This window comes from Tiliqua scincoides, chromosome 5 (assembly GCF_035046505.1).
Source record: "Tiliqua scincoides isolate rTilSci1 chromosome 5, rTilSci1.hap2, whole genome shotgun sequence".
Classification (NCBI taxonomy): Eukaryota; Metazoa; Chordata; class Lepidosauria; order Squamata; family Scincidae; genus Tiliqua; species Tiliqua scincoides.
Genome location: NC_089825.1, coordinates 124441636 through 124456914, shown reverse-complemented (window position 1 = coordinate 124456914; position 15279 = coordinate 124441636). Strand labels below are relative to the sequence as shown.

Below are 15279 nucleotides of genomic sequence, written 5' to 3'. Positions count from 1 at the left end.
ATGTGCAACCTTCTGCTTTTAGAAGTTGGGTACCTCAGCAGGCCAGATTCAGGGGCGGGCACCAGGATGCAGGTTGTGTCTTGTTGTCCTGTGTGCTCCCTGAGGCATCTGGTGGGCCACTGTGAGATGCAGGAAGCTGGCCCAGATGGGCCTTGGGCCTGATCAGCAGGACGCTTTTGAAGTTCCTCTCCCCCCCCCTTTCCCAGTGCGGGGAGTGGAAGGAGAAGGGGCTGCAGAGGAGGCAAGCCGGTGATCAGAGCTGCGCCTGGAGCAGCTACCTCAGCTGGCCTCTTGCGCGGGACGGCCCTGGGTGGGCCAGTCTCCACTGGCTTACGAAGCTCCTTCCTCCTCCCCGGGACCCGTGGGAGGGACGTCTTTCCGCCCGCTCCTCTCCTCCTCCAGCTGCTGCGAGCCGTGTGCGCAGCGGAACCGCCAGCCGGAGAGGGACGCGGAGCCAGGAAGCGCCTCGGCTGGACGAGGAGGAGCCGAGAGCCAGGCGAAGGGCTCTCTCTGGGTCGCAGGTGGCTGCAGCTGGGCTAGGGAAGCGGTGCGATGGCGAGGACGGCGCGGGACCGGCTGCTGGGCGCGCTGGAGGACCTGCGGGAGCAGGAGCTGAAGCGCTTCAGGATGAAGCTGAGCGAGATCCCCCTGACGGAGGGCTACGCGAACATCCCCCGGGGGAGGCTGGAGAAGGCGGACGCCCTGGACCTCTGCGACCTGCTCCTGGGCTACTACACCGAGGACTACGCCCTGGAGCTGACCGCGGAGGTGCTGGAGGCTGTGAACTGCAGGGATCAGACGGAGAAGCTCCGCAAAGACGCCGGGATCGGTAAGGGGAGGGGAGTCCCGGAGCTGGGCGGGAGGAGCAGGCTGCAGCCTGGCCGTCCTGGGGGGATAAGAGGAGAACTTCCCCGGGCGGGTCCCACTCCCCTGCAGCTTTACCTGCTGTAGGTGCATCCGAGATCCTTCCTGCCATGGGGCGGGAACTCTGGACAACATGGGAGGGAGGCTCACCCTGCACAGCCGGCCCTCTCCCCCTCTGCCCCCATTATTTTATTGCACAAACAGAACCTGGGCACTTTCTCTGCTGATCACCCTGTTTATCCAGCAGAGCAGTTTTCTTTTCCTTCTAACATATTTTAGTTGACCAAGAAGCTGCTACACTGAAAACGAAACCAAAACCCAGCAAATCTGAACAAGATCAGAAGAGTCCCACTGGATCAGGCCCAAGGCCCATCCGCTTCCGGTACCTCACAGTGGCCCACCAGGTGCCTCAGGGAGCAGGCTTGCAGTTTTGTCCAGACTTACACTTTCCCTCTGATTAAAAGCTGGTGTTTTATTTTTAATAATCTTTTAATTAGCCTTTTAACACTTGGAAATCCCACTTTGGCATAAATAGAAATAATCTCATTAAAACAATCATATGCCAAAATAGCTGGAATATGGGGAAGCCCAGTGTGAGAGGCAAGAGCCAAGAACCAGGCAAAGGGCTATCTCTCGGGCCGCCCCTGTGGCATCAGTCACTTTTGGCTGGTTTATTCAAGCACATTTATTCTTATGGTGTCCTGGGTGTGCACAAAAATGCCACGCAAGCTTCTTGTTGTGAATTTCAAAGTTTTTCTTTCTTTTGAAAAAAATAAAAATGCATTCATGTTTCTTCAAATCCCTAATTGCCTAATGTTGCAGTCCTTTACATATGTACCTAACATATCTACCTAACACTTAGGGCGCAATCCTAACCCACTTTCCAGCACCAACATAAGGGCAATGCAGCTCCAAAGTAAGGGAATAAACATTCCCTTACTTTGAGGAGATCTCCATGAGTGCCACCCAGCTGCAGGATGCAGCACATGCCCCAATGGTACAGCTATGCCAGTGCTGGAAAGTTGGTTAGGATTTGGGCCTTAAGAACTCAACAGCGGAAAATGCCAAAAGAGAAAACAAGCAAATCTTGATCAAATTTTCAAGATATATGAGAGCCCAGTTATCACACTGGCCACCCTATCAGCAGTGCAGCTTCTGCCATGGCAGTACTTCACAGCTCACAACTGAGAGGTGCTCTGCAAAGTAACAGCTCAGCAGAAGCAGCACTGCTGAAAGTGTGACCTATGTGATAATTGGGCTCTTCCAGAGCATCCACAGCTTCTCCCTTTCTCATCTTAGTCTGCCTCTTCTCCCCTACTATTCCGTGCCTTGTGAGGACTCCTTCCATCTCTCCCTCCCAGTCCCTCAGCAGAAGTGGCACAGCTGAAAGGGAGAGAGTCCAATTATCCTATGGGCCACCCTCTCAGTGCTGACACCTCAGGACTCCTGAAAGGATGGCCTCATGATAACTGGGCTCCCCCAAATGCTGCCCTTTCAGCAGTGCTACTTCTGCCACTACGTCACTTTGCAGCTCAGTAGCTGAGAGCAACTGATGGTGGTGTTGGGACAGCCCAACTATTATGTATGCCCAATAGAGAGCTTCCACAGGCTGCATCAGACTGTGGGTCTTATGTTTGACATTCCTGGCCTACACCTTTCCAGGGGCACTCATTTTCATGCTTTGTATAGTTGAAGGTGACCCCTATCACCAGCATCAGTTGGTGCCCTCATGATTCCTACCTTGCATTAATTGTTCTTTTGCTTCACTTGATATCCTTGGGTTTGGGTTGCTTCTGAGAACCCAACTTGCAGGTCTTCATTTTCTCTGAGATTTGAGGCTGGTTGGAACCTATATTAATACCACCAGGAAAACACTCATACAGTTAAGGGCTTCAGCAGTGCCTATGCTGAAGAGTGGTAGCATATGACCTGGACTATAATGAGGACAGGAGGAGAAGTGCATAAATGCTTTCACAAGTGCCATTAAAAGTGCCTTTTGGCATCCCTTGCACTCTTTAAGTGGATGTTTGAATGACCAGCTATGGCACAATCTTGAATACCAAGAGACCCATTTGTAAATGGACATAGGTCAATGCAGTAAGTTGGGTGCACAATTGCCTCATTTTCTTTATCCACTTTGCTCAGTCCACAGACAAGAAACAGAGGATATGTTTTTCCGTGGCAGTGCACCTGTCCTTCATGACATCCAGGATATTTTGGTAAGAAAGAAAAGGAACAGCTTCATTTCAGCTACACTCTCACAGGCATCCCATGAGCTAGTACTTCCACCTACACTCTTAAGAGGAGAGATCCTTGTTTTGGGGGCCAACATCAGGTTGTGTTCTTTCATGGGCTACCTGGAAGGAAGCCCAGTAGCTGCTATGCAAGTCTTGGCAACACAGAACCAGCATGGTGTATGAATTTATAGAAATTTTTATGGATTTGTGCTGATATTTAAGGTTTTATGGGCTGTGTTCTTTTTATGGGCAGAATGGGGTGGGAGGGGAGGAACTGGCCCAGGAGGAGGGTGGGACTGGCAGATGCCCACAAAGGCTCTCAAATCTGCACCAGCAAAATAGCCAGCACAGACTTGAGAAGCCCCATTGCATGGGCCTGGCGCTTTTCAGGGGATGAAGATCCCTTTCCCCCAAGGAGATCTCTGGCAGCCTCATTGGTGCGGCTGGATGCAGTGGTAGCCATTTTGGCAGCACTGCACCTGGCAAAGCAGGGATAGGATTGGGCTGTCAATCAATCAATCAATCATAGCAACATCATAATTTTCTCACCTGCATGTGTGAGTTGTATATAGATGTAAGAAGACATAGAGTCATCAGGCAGTTCTGTATTTTCTTACAACACACCGGCTCTATGTTGCCAAGGTTGGCATGGCAGCTTCCCCAGAGCTGGAGGTGCTCTGGGTGGGCTTTGGGTCTGTGCCCATCTGAGTCTCTTCCCACTGTTCTATTAGATGAGTGAGGCCATGTAGATGCCCACTTTGCCATCTGCTTTGCTGCACATTTCACCACACTTCTGTACCTGGCGAATGGTAAAGCAGAGCCCTTATAAATGACCATACTACCCCGGGGAAGTTTGATTGTCTACAAGAGCTCAATATAGGAGAATTACAGCAGGGGACTAAGGCTCCCTCCTTGCTCTTCAGGCCTCTGGGCACCATTGCTCACTATAGCATTATTTTCACAGTCATTGCATATGACACATCTGATGACACAAGACTGCTTGGCCACATGGTCTTTCTGCAGTGGCACCAATTTCAAAGTGTCTCAGGAAAGCCTGTTTCCTACTGAACCTGAAGTTGATGCTTTCCTTAAGGGAATCAGTGGAAGGAGTAGACGGGAGCAAGGAGTGCTCAGTCCTCACGCAAGCATAGGATTGCATCCATTGCAGCTCTCATTAAGTGATGCTGTGTTTTAAAAGAGGCTTTTGCTTTGCTCTGAGGATCCTCAGGAAGCCCCCAGTCTGAGGTTCGGCACTGTGTATAATTATCTTATTGAACAGAATCTGTTCAAAGCCAGTAAACCAATCTTGACAGTAATGGGCTTCTCCACTCAAGTGTTTTATTCTGTTTTTTCCTGCAGGCGGGCAGGCCTGCCCCAAAGAGATCTAGTCCTCCCTCAGATCCACCTCCAAAGGAAGACAGTTCCATCCCCTCACAAGCTGCAGACACCCAGTTCCAGCCCCCTGCAATCTCTTCCTTGCACATATCCCTCCCTGGACAAAATGGTGAGTGGAACATGCCTCAAATGCAATCCAGGCCCTTCTGGTTTGTTTGTTTGTTTGTTTGTTTGTTTGTTTGTTTGTTTGTTTGTTTGTTTGTTTGTTTGTTTGTTTGTTTGTTTGTTTTAAAGGGTCGTATTTATTTATTTATTTATTTATTTATTTAAAAGGTTTATACTCTTATATTTTATAAAAAAATAGCCTCTAAAGCTATTTTTAGCCCTGAAAGATACACTTCAGCGTTGCGTGGAGGTTCCTTTCTCCTCCCAGTGTCACCCCAGAATGCACTGTGAAAAATAGCTCTACAGCCCTGGGATACAGTGCAGTTTGGCTGCACAGCATTAGGAAACATGATTTTGGTGCATTTTGCTTGTTTTTAAAGTGCTTTAAATGTGGACCTTGGTATCTGCTGACATCCTTGCTGAGTCAAATCCGTGGATGCTGGTTTCACGGAAACCAAAGGCCCACTGTATATGTTAGAGGAACATTGTTATTGTTAACCGTATTTTTTATATTGTTTTTCAAAGTTCAAAGAGGTTTACAGAGAATATCAAGTAACTAAATGGCTCTCTGTCCCAAAACAATATTATTTCCCACAATCTGAGAGATGCAGATCTCACAATCTAAGAGATGCAGAACACCAGCAAACAAACACTAGAAAAGACACTATGCTGGGGTGAGGAGGGACAGTTACTCTCCCCCTGCTAAATATAAGAGGAGTATCACTCAAAAAAGTTCCTTTTGCCCAGTTAGCAGGGCTTGCATTCCATATTTGATGGGTCTCTGACCATAAGGATACCAGCATGCAAATACAGTGATGCCTCGCAAGACGAATGCCTCGCGCAACGAAAAACTCGCAAGACGAAAGTGTTTTGCGATTTTTTTGGTGACTCGCAAGACAAATTTTTCTATGGCCGTGCTTCGCAAGCCTAATTTTTTTGCATATTTTTTTTTGGTTTGTTTGCAGTTTGCAGTGTTGCCTCGCAAGACGAAATTTTCGCAATACGAAACGACTCGCGGAACGAATTAATTTCGTCTTGCGAGGCATCACTGTATACTCATGAATTGTTCCATAGATTATAACGAGTCTTACTGCTTGAACTGGGCCATGTGAGTAAGAGTCTCCTCCTGGTGACAAATTGCATCATGCAGATTCCACTTGAAATATATTAAGGTACAAGTCTGCATCGATAGGCTGTGTCCAGCCCCAGGCACCATTGGGGAGCTTCAGTATGAACTTGTTAACACAGATCCAGACCCCATTCCATGCCATCCAACTTTTTGATTGGTCCTAACAAAGGTGCTGTCCTGTCAGCATTTGTGGTTTTTTTGTTCTAATGGCTCACTGCAGCTGCAAATACTTTTAAAAAATAGAACAATTCATGTGACATTCTAATATTTTGGCCCTCTTCATTGCAAAATCATGAGTAATTTCTCCAGCTTGCTGAAACGTCTTTCAGATACCACTGCAGTCATTGGCAGAGTGCAAAAAAGTCTATAGAGCAATGCATACTTCACTGTAGGGCAGTGGTTTTCAAACTGGGGCATCGACACCCCAGCCAGAGAGCCCTGGCCACTTCCGATTTTGCTCAGGCAGGATGCGATCAGTCCGCTCTCACTTTTTAAGACCTGTGGAGCCCCGCGGATGCTCGGGCAGGGCTCCTCACACCCCCGGGAGGCTGCTTCAGGGACTGGTAAGTGAATGCCAGTCCCTGCAGTCCCTGCAGCCCCCTTAGTGACGTGATCCTGGGGATCGCATCACTGCCTCCCCCCTGCCCCTGCAAGAATTTACTGCAGCTCAGACTCTCCTAGAGTTTGAGAACTGCTGGGATATGCTCATATCTGAGCACTACCTGTGTCTGTCCTACAGCATGTTGGGACTATGAGATGCCCAGAGAGATTGTGTATGTGAGTGTGTGCAGGTGAGTTTAGACTGCAGAATACACTTCTACTGCTTGCTCACATTTCTCAGGAACAGAGCTTGCCCACCCTCCTTACAGGAAATGAATCAATGGAAGCTATATGCAGGCCTGGGTGAGAACGGTGCACACAGCAGAGTTATTTTTGTTTCTGAAGCCTCCAGCTGCATGCAGTGCTGAAGAAGCAACCCCCCAAGGCAGTCTCACAGTGCCTCTGGGGTCACAACCTCCTAATGAGGGATGATGGGCTTAAAATTGGACCAACCGAAATTTGGACTGACCCTTGGGACGAAATGACTGCTTGTGACCATGAAAGGACTGCTATTGTTTATATTTGGAATTGTCCTTTTGAAGGGTGGACAAAACCTTTCTCTTATCCCTGTTCTCAACGAGAAAGGGATCTAGTGCCTTCCTGAAAAGTTTATTCCCCTCAAAGGGGAGGGTGACCAATCTGGCCTGGGAGCCTGCCTCAACATCCCAGTGTTGGAGCCAGACTTTTCTCCTGGCCACTAAGGCAGAGGCCATGGATCTTGCGGTAAATTGAAAAGAAACAAGAGAGGCCTGCAGAAAAGGCTGCTGACAAAGCAGTTTTCTTCAGCGTATCCTTGGCACTCTTGGATAGGTCTTGGCCAGCTCTTCTGCCCAAAAAATAGGTAGCTAAGGCTCCTCCTGTTCCTCAGGTGTGGACCTGGCAGGGATGGTGAGCTGAACCGGGATTGCAGGGGCTGCCACTTTCTTTGAATGGACACTGGGGCAGCTGCTATGCAGGAGGAGACACTTGCCTGAATGATATTTTTGATAGTGCTGGCTAACTCCTCCCAATCAGTGGTGACAGAATCAGGCGAGGGACAGGCGCATCAATGGGCTCTCCTGCAGGGTTGGGCATTAGGGAGAGACAGAGCTGAAGGAAAAACAGGGACTGGGGAAGACTGTCCAACTCCCTCATCGACTCCTGTGCTGCACACTGTCAGAAACTGGAGACCTGGATCCTGGATCTGGTACTTGTGAGGAACAGACCCCAGTCATGGCCATGCCTTCCTTCAGACTTGTGCAGCATGCCCCTCGCTGCTGAGGTGCTTTCATTGGGCAGGCTAAAGATGTGGCAGGAGAATGCACTGCCACACTGTTGCCTGATCTCCACCAAGCCCTGTTGCCTATCTGAGTATGCATGACAACATAGAGAAGTCCGAAATGTCCCATCTTGTCCTCCGTCGTCGTCCCCCCAACATAAGGCCTGCTAACCTTGGCTGTGGGGTTTCTACTCCTTTGTATAAAAAGCTAGTGCTGATGCCTCACCCCAGTGTTCAACCACTGTTTCAACCACTGTTCCTTTTTGGTAAGAGATATGAAGAAATAGCAGACAGAGCGGGACAAGCCAACCACGAAACTATAGGCAGTCAAGAAGACTATTTCCCCTCATTCTCATGTTTGTTCTTTTCTCTTTCAATTTGTTGTTTCCGTTCCAGACAACGAAGACAGCAGCGCATCAGTGAACCCAAAAGTTTTTAATGGTACAAGTCTGAAGTGGGTTAAGTTCCGAGGATCTATCCCATATGGAGCTGTGCACTTCTGGAACAGTCATGCTAACAGAGATGAATATCCTTCTTGCATATCCAACGGTCATATTGGATACTACTCAGAAAAACGCGGCCCATACTGTTTTTACCCTTTTAGAAAGATAGAAGCAAAATCCTCTGAGTTTTGGCTTTTGGTGAATGAAAAAAATCTGGAATCGTTGGGATGGGAACCTGTTTTGTTTGGTAATGCTCCACTGAATGCTGTTAGTACCTGCTCAGGAGACAGGTTTTACGTAGGGAGAAGTGAGCATGGCATTGGGAAGATTGATCGCGAGAACAGGGCTTTTTTTGTAGTGGTTGATGGTAAAGAGTACAACTATGTGTATTCCGATGTCCTAGTCATTAAAAAAAAAAAATCAGAGAATTGAGAATGTCATCTACATGATTGCAAATGCAACGTGCAACAATGAGGCTATTACTTTAGTCACCCACACAGTCATCAACAAAGACTGCATCCCAGTGAGGAAGAGCACCATCTTATCACAGACAGTAACTTGTGGGTATCAGTGGAATCTTAGTGCTTCCTCCTCAGAGCATGCAAGCATTACCGTGACAGCTGGGATATAAGACGTCATTGGGATACAATGGAGAACCCTTTCTCTGCAGAGAAACCCTTTTCCTGGAATCAGGGTTTCACTCAGAGCAAATCAAGCACACCTTCTGTGACAGTAGACATAGAAGTCCAACCCTGCCAAAGCTATGAAGTTGCAGATCTCTTGACTAAGGTATGCAACTTGTCCCTCAAAACGGCCACAGTGCCAGAAGATTGGAGGATAGCAAATGTCACGCCTATTTTTAAAAAGGGAAAGAGGGGGGACCCGGGAAACTATAGGCCGGTCAGCCTAACATCCATACCGGGTAAGATGGTGGAATGCCTCATCAAAGATAGGATCTCAAAACACATAGACGAACAGGCCTTGCTGAGGGAGAGTCAGCATGGCTTCTGTAAGGGTAAGTCTTGCCTCACAAACCTTATAGAATTCTTTGAAAAGGTCAACAGGCATGTGGATGCGGGAGAACCCGTGGACATTATAAATCTGGACTTTCAGAAGGCGTTTGACACGGTCCCTCACCAAAGGCTACTGAAAAAACTCCACAGTCAGGGAATTAGAGGACAGGTCCTCTCGTGGATTGAGAACTGGTTGGAGGCCAGGAAGCAGAGAGTGGGTGTCAATGGGCAATTTTCACAATGGAGAGAGGTGAAAAGCGGTGTGCCCCAAGGATCTGTCCTGGGACCGGTGCTTTTCAACCTCTTCATAAATGACCTGGAGACAGGGTTGAGCAGTGAAGTGGCTAAGTTTGCAGACGACACCAAACTTTTCCGAGTGGTGAAGACCAGAAGTGATTGTGAGGAGCTCCAGAAGGATCTCTCCAGACTGGCAGAATGGGCAGCAAAATGGCAGATGCGCTTCAATGTCAGTAAGTGTAAAGTCATGCACATTGGGGCAAAAAATCAAAACTTTAGATATAGGCTGATGGGTTCTGAGCTGTCTGTGACAGATCAGGAGAGAGATCTTGGGGTGGTGGTGGACAGGTCGATGAAAGTGTCGACCCAATGTGCGGCGGCAGTGAAGAAGGCCAATTCTATGCTTGGGATCATTAGGAAGGGTATTGAGAACAAAACAGTTAGTATTATAATGCCGTTGTACAAATCGATTGTAAGGCCACACCTGGAGTATTGTGTCCAGTTCTGGTCGCTGCATCTCAAAAAAGACATAGTGGAAATGGAAAAGGTGCAAAAGAGAGCGACTAAGATGATTACGGGGCTGGGGCACCTTCCTTATGAGGAAAGGCTACGGCGTTTGGGCCTCTTCAGCCTAGAAAAGAGACGCTTGAGGGGGGACATGATTGAGACATACAAAATTATGCAGGGGATGGACAGAGTGGATAGGGAGATGCTCTTTACACTCTCACATAATACCAGAACCAGGGGACATCCACTAAAATTGAGTGTTGGGCGGGTTAGGACAGACAAAAGAAAATATTTCTTTACTCAGCGCGTGGTCGGTCTGTGGAACTCCTTGCCACAGGATGTGGTGCTGGCATCTAGCCTAGACGCCTTTAAAAGGGGATTGGACGAGTTTCTGGAGGAAAAATCCATTATGGGGTACAAGCCATGATGTGTATGCGCAACCTCCTGATTTTAGGAATGGGTTAAGTCAGAATGCCAGATGTAGGGGAGAGCACCAGGATGAGGTCTCTTGTTATCTGGTGTGCTCCCTGGGGCATTTGGTGGGCCGCTGTGAGATACAGGAAGCTGGACTAGATGGGCCTATGGCCTGATCCAGTGGGGCTGTTCTTATGTTCTTATGAAGTGCCAATGGAAGGCCCAAGAACGACAGCATTTATTCCCTTCACCAAGACTAACTTGCTGCTACCGCAGTGGGGAAGAAATGAAGCACCGCAGTGCAAGGACTCAGCAAAAGAGTGAAAGTCACTTTTGCTGTCATGGTGGGCTCCACACGGCAGCCCAGTTCTCAGTAGGACTGGGCTGTGAGTTAAAGGGTTTTTATTCCTCCTACAGTCTTTCCTTTTTAGTTTTTTTTTTCTCCTCTTAGAACAAGTTTTTCCATCATTTTAATGACCTAATTTTTAACTTCACAAGGATGTTTTTTTTTTCAGTTGCCTCCAATCAGGTTATTAGGGAACTAATGCAATCCATAGTGGCTCAGGGATAAAAATTTATCTGTGTTCAGTGAGTCTTGATCTCCAAGGAATATATTTAGAATTGCAGCCTTAAAGTATGTTCACATGCTGTGACTTTAAGTAAAGGCCTTGAGGAGTTTGAGCGTTCATTTGCTAAAGAGTATTATCATTATGTTTTATTATCCAGTGTATTTTGTATTAGTAACTATAGAAAGTATTAATATTTTGTATTCATTTGCTGATTTGTTGCTTTATATTAATCCTTGCTATTTAGTATAATTTGCATTCTTACTTAGATAATTATCTTATGCTTTATTGTGGTCCTTGTTTATGTATCCTGTGTTGGTTGCATTGTCAATTTTCTTTTTCTTTCATATTTATTCCATATCCATATGTGCCTTATTATCATTTTTATAACTGATAAACCATTTTATTTGTTCCAGTAACAATTTTGGGTCTGTGGTATATTTAGCTGCCTCAGCTTTTGTCCACTGGTGTGTGTGAACCAGCCAGGATATTGAGAACTAACCAGGCTATTGCTGACAGGTGGGCAGAGGAGGTGGGGTAGGGGAAGGAGCAAGTATGCATAGACTCAGAGGTGGGGCTTCCAGTCACATTTTCCACCCAACAAACTTTTGTTTGTTGTCTGAACAGTTACACCTGGCATTTTGTCAGAGCTTTGTCTTCTCTTTTTGTCCAATAAGTTTTCTGAAGTTTCTGATAAAGGAGAAGAACTCTGTTTGGTTTATGAAAGTTTTTCCTTTATTTGGGCAATTCTGAATCAATTTTGCTCAAGATTAATTAAATAGTTGATGACGAGGTGTAAGAAAATTTTAATCTGCATGGCTGCAAGTTAAGGATGTAGCAGTGTTTTTTTTTCCACATCTTGCATTGTTCAGGTGAGTTACAACCCAATCCAACCTAAATCCTCCTCAGCCCTGTGGCTTTCAGTTCCATCTGTATGCTGACAACACCCAACCTCTATCTCTGTCTCTGAAATCCATTCTCTTTCTATTCTCACATCTCTCTCTGACATGCCTGCTTTCTCATCATCTAAAACTCTGAGTGCCCAAGACAGAACTTCCCTTCCAAGCCCACCGTTCTTGACATGCTCAGCTTCTCCATAGACAATGACACCATCCACATGCTCAAAGCTTCAGATTTATCTTTGGCTCCTCTTTCTCCTTCATTCTCCATATCCAGTCTTAGCAAATCATGCTATTTCTCACTTTACAACATCACAAAAATACTGTATGGCCATTCCTTTCTGTTCCCTTAGCAAAAATTCTAGTTCATCTCTTGCCTTGATGCAGTCTTTTCAACCGTAATCTTCTGTCACCTCTCCCCAGCTCCTTCACCTCCATCCAGTATCCTGCCATCAAAATCATTCTTGTTGCTCTGATCACATCATACTGCTCCTTAAATTCCAGTATTGCTTCTGGTTCATATTTACCTTCAAAGGTCTCTGTGGTCTCATCCCCTGCCCCACTTCTCAGCTCTCAAATCCCACTACACTCCTGCCTCTGAGACCTCCAGTCTTCCGGCTCCACCACCTTCAGCCATGCAGAGATCACCTACTCACTCAAATGGCTCCTCTCTGCTGCTCCTTATGTCTGGAACTTCCTCCCAGGTCACCTGCATGATGTCTCCTTGCTTACTTCCTTCAAATCCCTCTTTAAAAAACCTGCCTTTGAGCCATCCCCGGGGCAAAGGTCCACGAGCCTTGCATAGTTCCAGGACTGACCAAGGAAGCAGTCTGAGGCTTCCCCGCAGTCTTAAACTGTATTTCCAGAACAGTTTCCGACTGCTTCGCATCAGGAGCCTCAGAAAGCTTCCCGTGCGGTCCTAGAGACACACACCCAGGGCATTTGCCCTATTCACTTAATGGTAGGTCCACTGCTGTAAAAAAAAAACCACCTTTACAGTGAAGACTTTCTCACTACCTTGTATTGTAAAGCATCAAACAGGTCGATGACTGTGGTGGCTGGCGTTTCAGAAGACAACTGTCATTTCAAGGAATTCTAATGAATCTTTGCAATCTGACCTGTCTGCCAGCCCAGTAAGGTCTAGAGCAGGGGTGTCCAAACCCCAGCCCTGCAGCCACTTGTGGCCCTTGAGGACTCCCAATGTGGCCCTCAGGGAGCCCCCAGTCTCCAATGAGCTTCTGGCCCTCCAGAGACTTGCTGGAGCCCGCACTGGCCCGACGCAACTGCTCTCAGCGTGAGGGCAACTTTTGACCTCTCGTGAGCTGTGGGATGAGGGCTCCCTCCACTGCTTGCTGTTTCATGTCTATGATGCAGTAGCGGCAGCAAAGGAAAGGCCGGCCTTGCTTTGTGCAAGGCCTTTTATAGGTCTTGAGCTATTGCAAGACCTTCAGTCATTCATATAAGTTCATCTTTAATATGTTCATTTATGTCAACTTATGTAAATTTATTCAAATTTTAATTGTAAATTACTACTTCCCCCCCCCCCCGACACAGTGTCAGAGAGATGATGTGGCCCTCCTGCCAAAAACTTTGGACACCCCTGGTCTAGAGTTACTGCTGATTGTTCATTACCAGTACAGAGCAGTGCCTAGCACTGCGTATTTTAGATAAAGCAATGCCTAGATGGAGACTTAACTGCCTATGTAGGAAAAGTTCTGCATGAGAAGCCAAGCCTCTGAGAGTATGTGAGATTCAAAAATGCCCCTGCTCCTCTGACAAGGACTGCATAGCGGTGCCCTGGAACCTGCTGCATTTCAGTCTATCTGTGGCCATCAGGAATCCCTGGTCAGTTGAAGGGACACTGGCAGCATTGTAATTGTGGTAAGCTGTCTTGCCGTATATGCTTTCTTTTACTTATTGCATCTTCAATACAGCAACTGTTACCCTGCACATGCCTGATCTCGGAAGCTAAGCAGGGTCAGGCCTGGTTAGTACTTGGATGGGAGACCGCCTGGGAATACTGGGTGCTGTAGGCTTATACCATAGTCTTTCGAGACTGAAGGTTGCCAACCCTTCAATATAGAACCTCTTTTCTTTCTCTATATGGTGAGCCTTTGGTATCTGTGGGGGTTCTGTTCACAGAACCCCTGCAGATGCTGAAATGTGCGGATACCCACAGCCGCAAATGATGAAATCCGCAACTTTGGGAACCTGAGTATTTCAGGTCATGTCCAGAGGACCTTCTAAGGGCTGGAGATGCTTCCCCAGCCCCCAGAAGGTTGAAAATTGAGACTTCCAGTTTTCGACTGAAAACGGAAGTTGCTATTTTCTGCCTTCCAGAGGCCCTAGAAGGCCTTCTGAGACCTGTGGAAGCCGTGTGCAGCCTCTGTGGGTGTCAGAACACCCACCAGAGGCAACAGGAGCATAGCTTCCATCATTTCCAGAGGGTACAGGTTGGACCCACCCTGTGGGTTTGGAACCCGCGGATAATCAAATTAGCAGGTAAGGAGGGCTGCCTGTAGCTAGAAATCTTATTCTTTTTAGTGTACACTGTGATCCAGATTTCCTTGGCTACCCTCTAAACCTGGGGAAAACAGTCTGACAGGACCAGTCTCTGGAACTCAAAATAATGATGCAATATAATAGCAACAACAGCGACCATTTCAGTTTTTGAAACCAGGATTTTTCTTTCTTTCTTTCTTAAAGAATCACAGTGCACATATCTGAGACAAATAGCTGAATCACAAAGGCACAACTTTCATGAATGCAGAGACAAAAGATCCAGAGACCTTTGAAACTCAGGCCAATTCAAAGCTAAACTGGATAACTTTCTTTGACAGATTCCAGACTAAAAATTCCTCAGGGGCTGGGTTGATACTATTCTTTACCATATCACTGATTAAACTAACAAAACAGTGGACTTTGGTCCTCGATATAAGCTTGTGAAGGCTGTGTTGCTCTCCTCTTGGATGGCAAAAAGGTTGGTGATTGGGTTGGGGCACCATCAATCAAGTTGTGCAGGGGCGTTTGATTATAAAAGAGCAGGTGAGTTATTGGGGCCATGCCCAGCTGGACTACCATTGCCAAGTGATCCAAGAGTCCATGTAAGTAGCTATGTCTAAGGACCCCTTTCTCCCTCTCCTTTCTGTCCTCTGTTAGTCTTGCACTTTTAGCGAAGGGTGTGGGAAACTAACAATGGCACTGGCAAACTGAAAGACCATCGGGAGAGCTGATGGTTGAGGAAGTTTTGTGGAGGTTGCATTAGGCTGGTGAATTCTGAACTGTGACAAGGAGCAACAAAAGAGGGAGTCGGGATAAGAGGCAAATAATCTACCCAGAGTCAGCCTACTGGGCATAAAATGGCATAAAATGAGGCATTAGTTTTGGGCTACTATTAAAAGTGGCAGAGTAGAAGACAGATGAACCTGACCCGTGGAGCACAGGTTTTTCTGGGTAAACCTCGCTGCAACAAATAGGTCCTGTACAAGTTGCAAGAGTATCATGTCTTTGCATAAGTCTTATTCATTGCAGAAGAACTCCCCAGCAGACAATGGCCCGTCTTAATTCGGAGAAAGGGGGACAGTATTTGGATGTTGAATTTCAAGCATCTAA

At 47.0% G+C, this 15279-nt stretch overlaps 1 protein-coding gene across 1 annotated transcript; it reads left to right on the top strand.

The window, feature by feature from the left end:
• The first annotated feature begins 305 nt into the window (after positions 1 to 305).
• On the top strand, positions 306 to 14900 carry LOC136653489 (natterin-1-like). The gene is given in 7 exon segments (XM_066630387.1): positions 306 to 829; positions 3010 to 3083; positions 4461 to 4605; positions 7985 to 8444; positions 8446 to 8686; positions 8689 to 8820; positions 14841 to 14900. Coding segments are annotated over 7 exon segments (1389 nt in total). The 5' UTR covers positions 306 to 552.
• Positions 14901 to 15279: the final 379 nt, after the last annotated feature.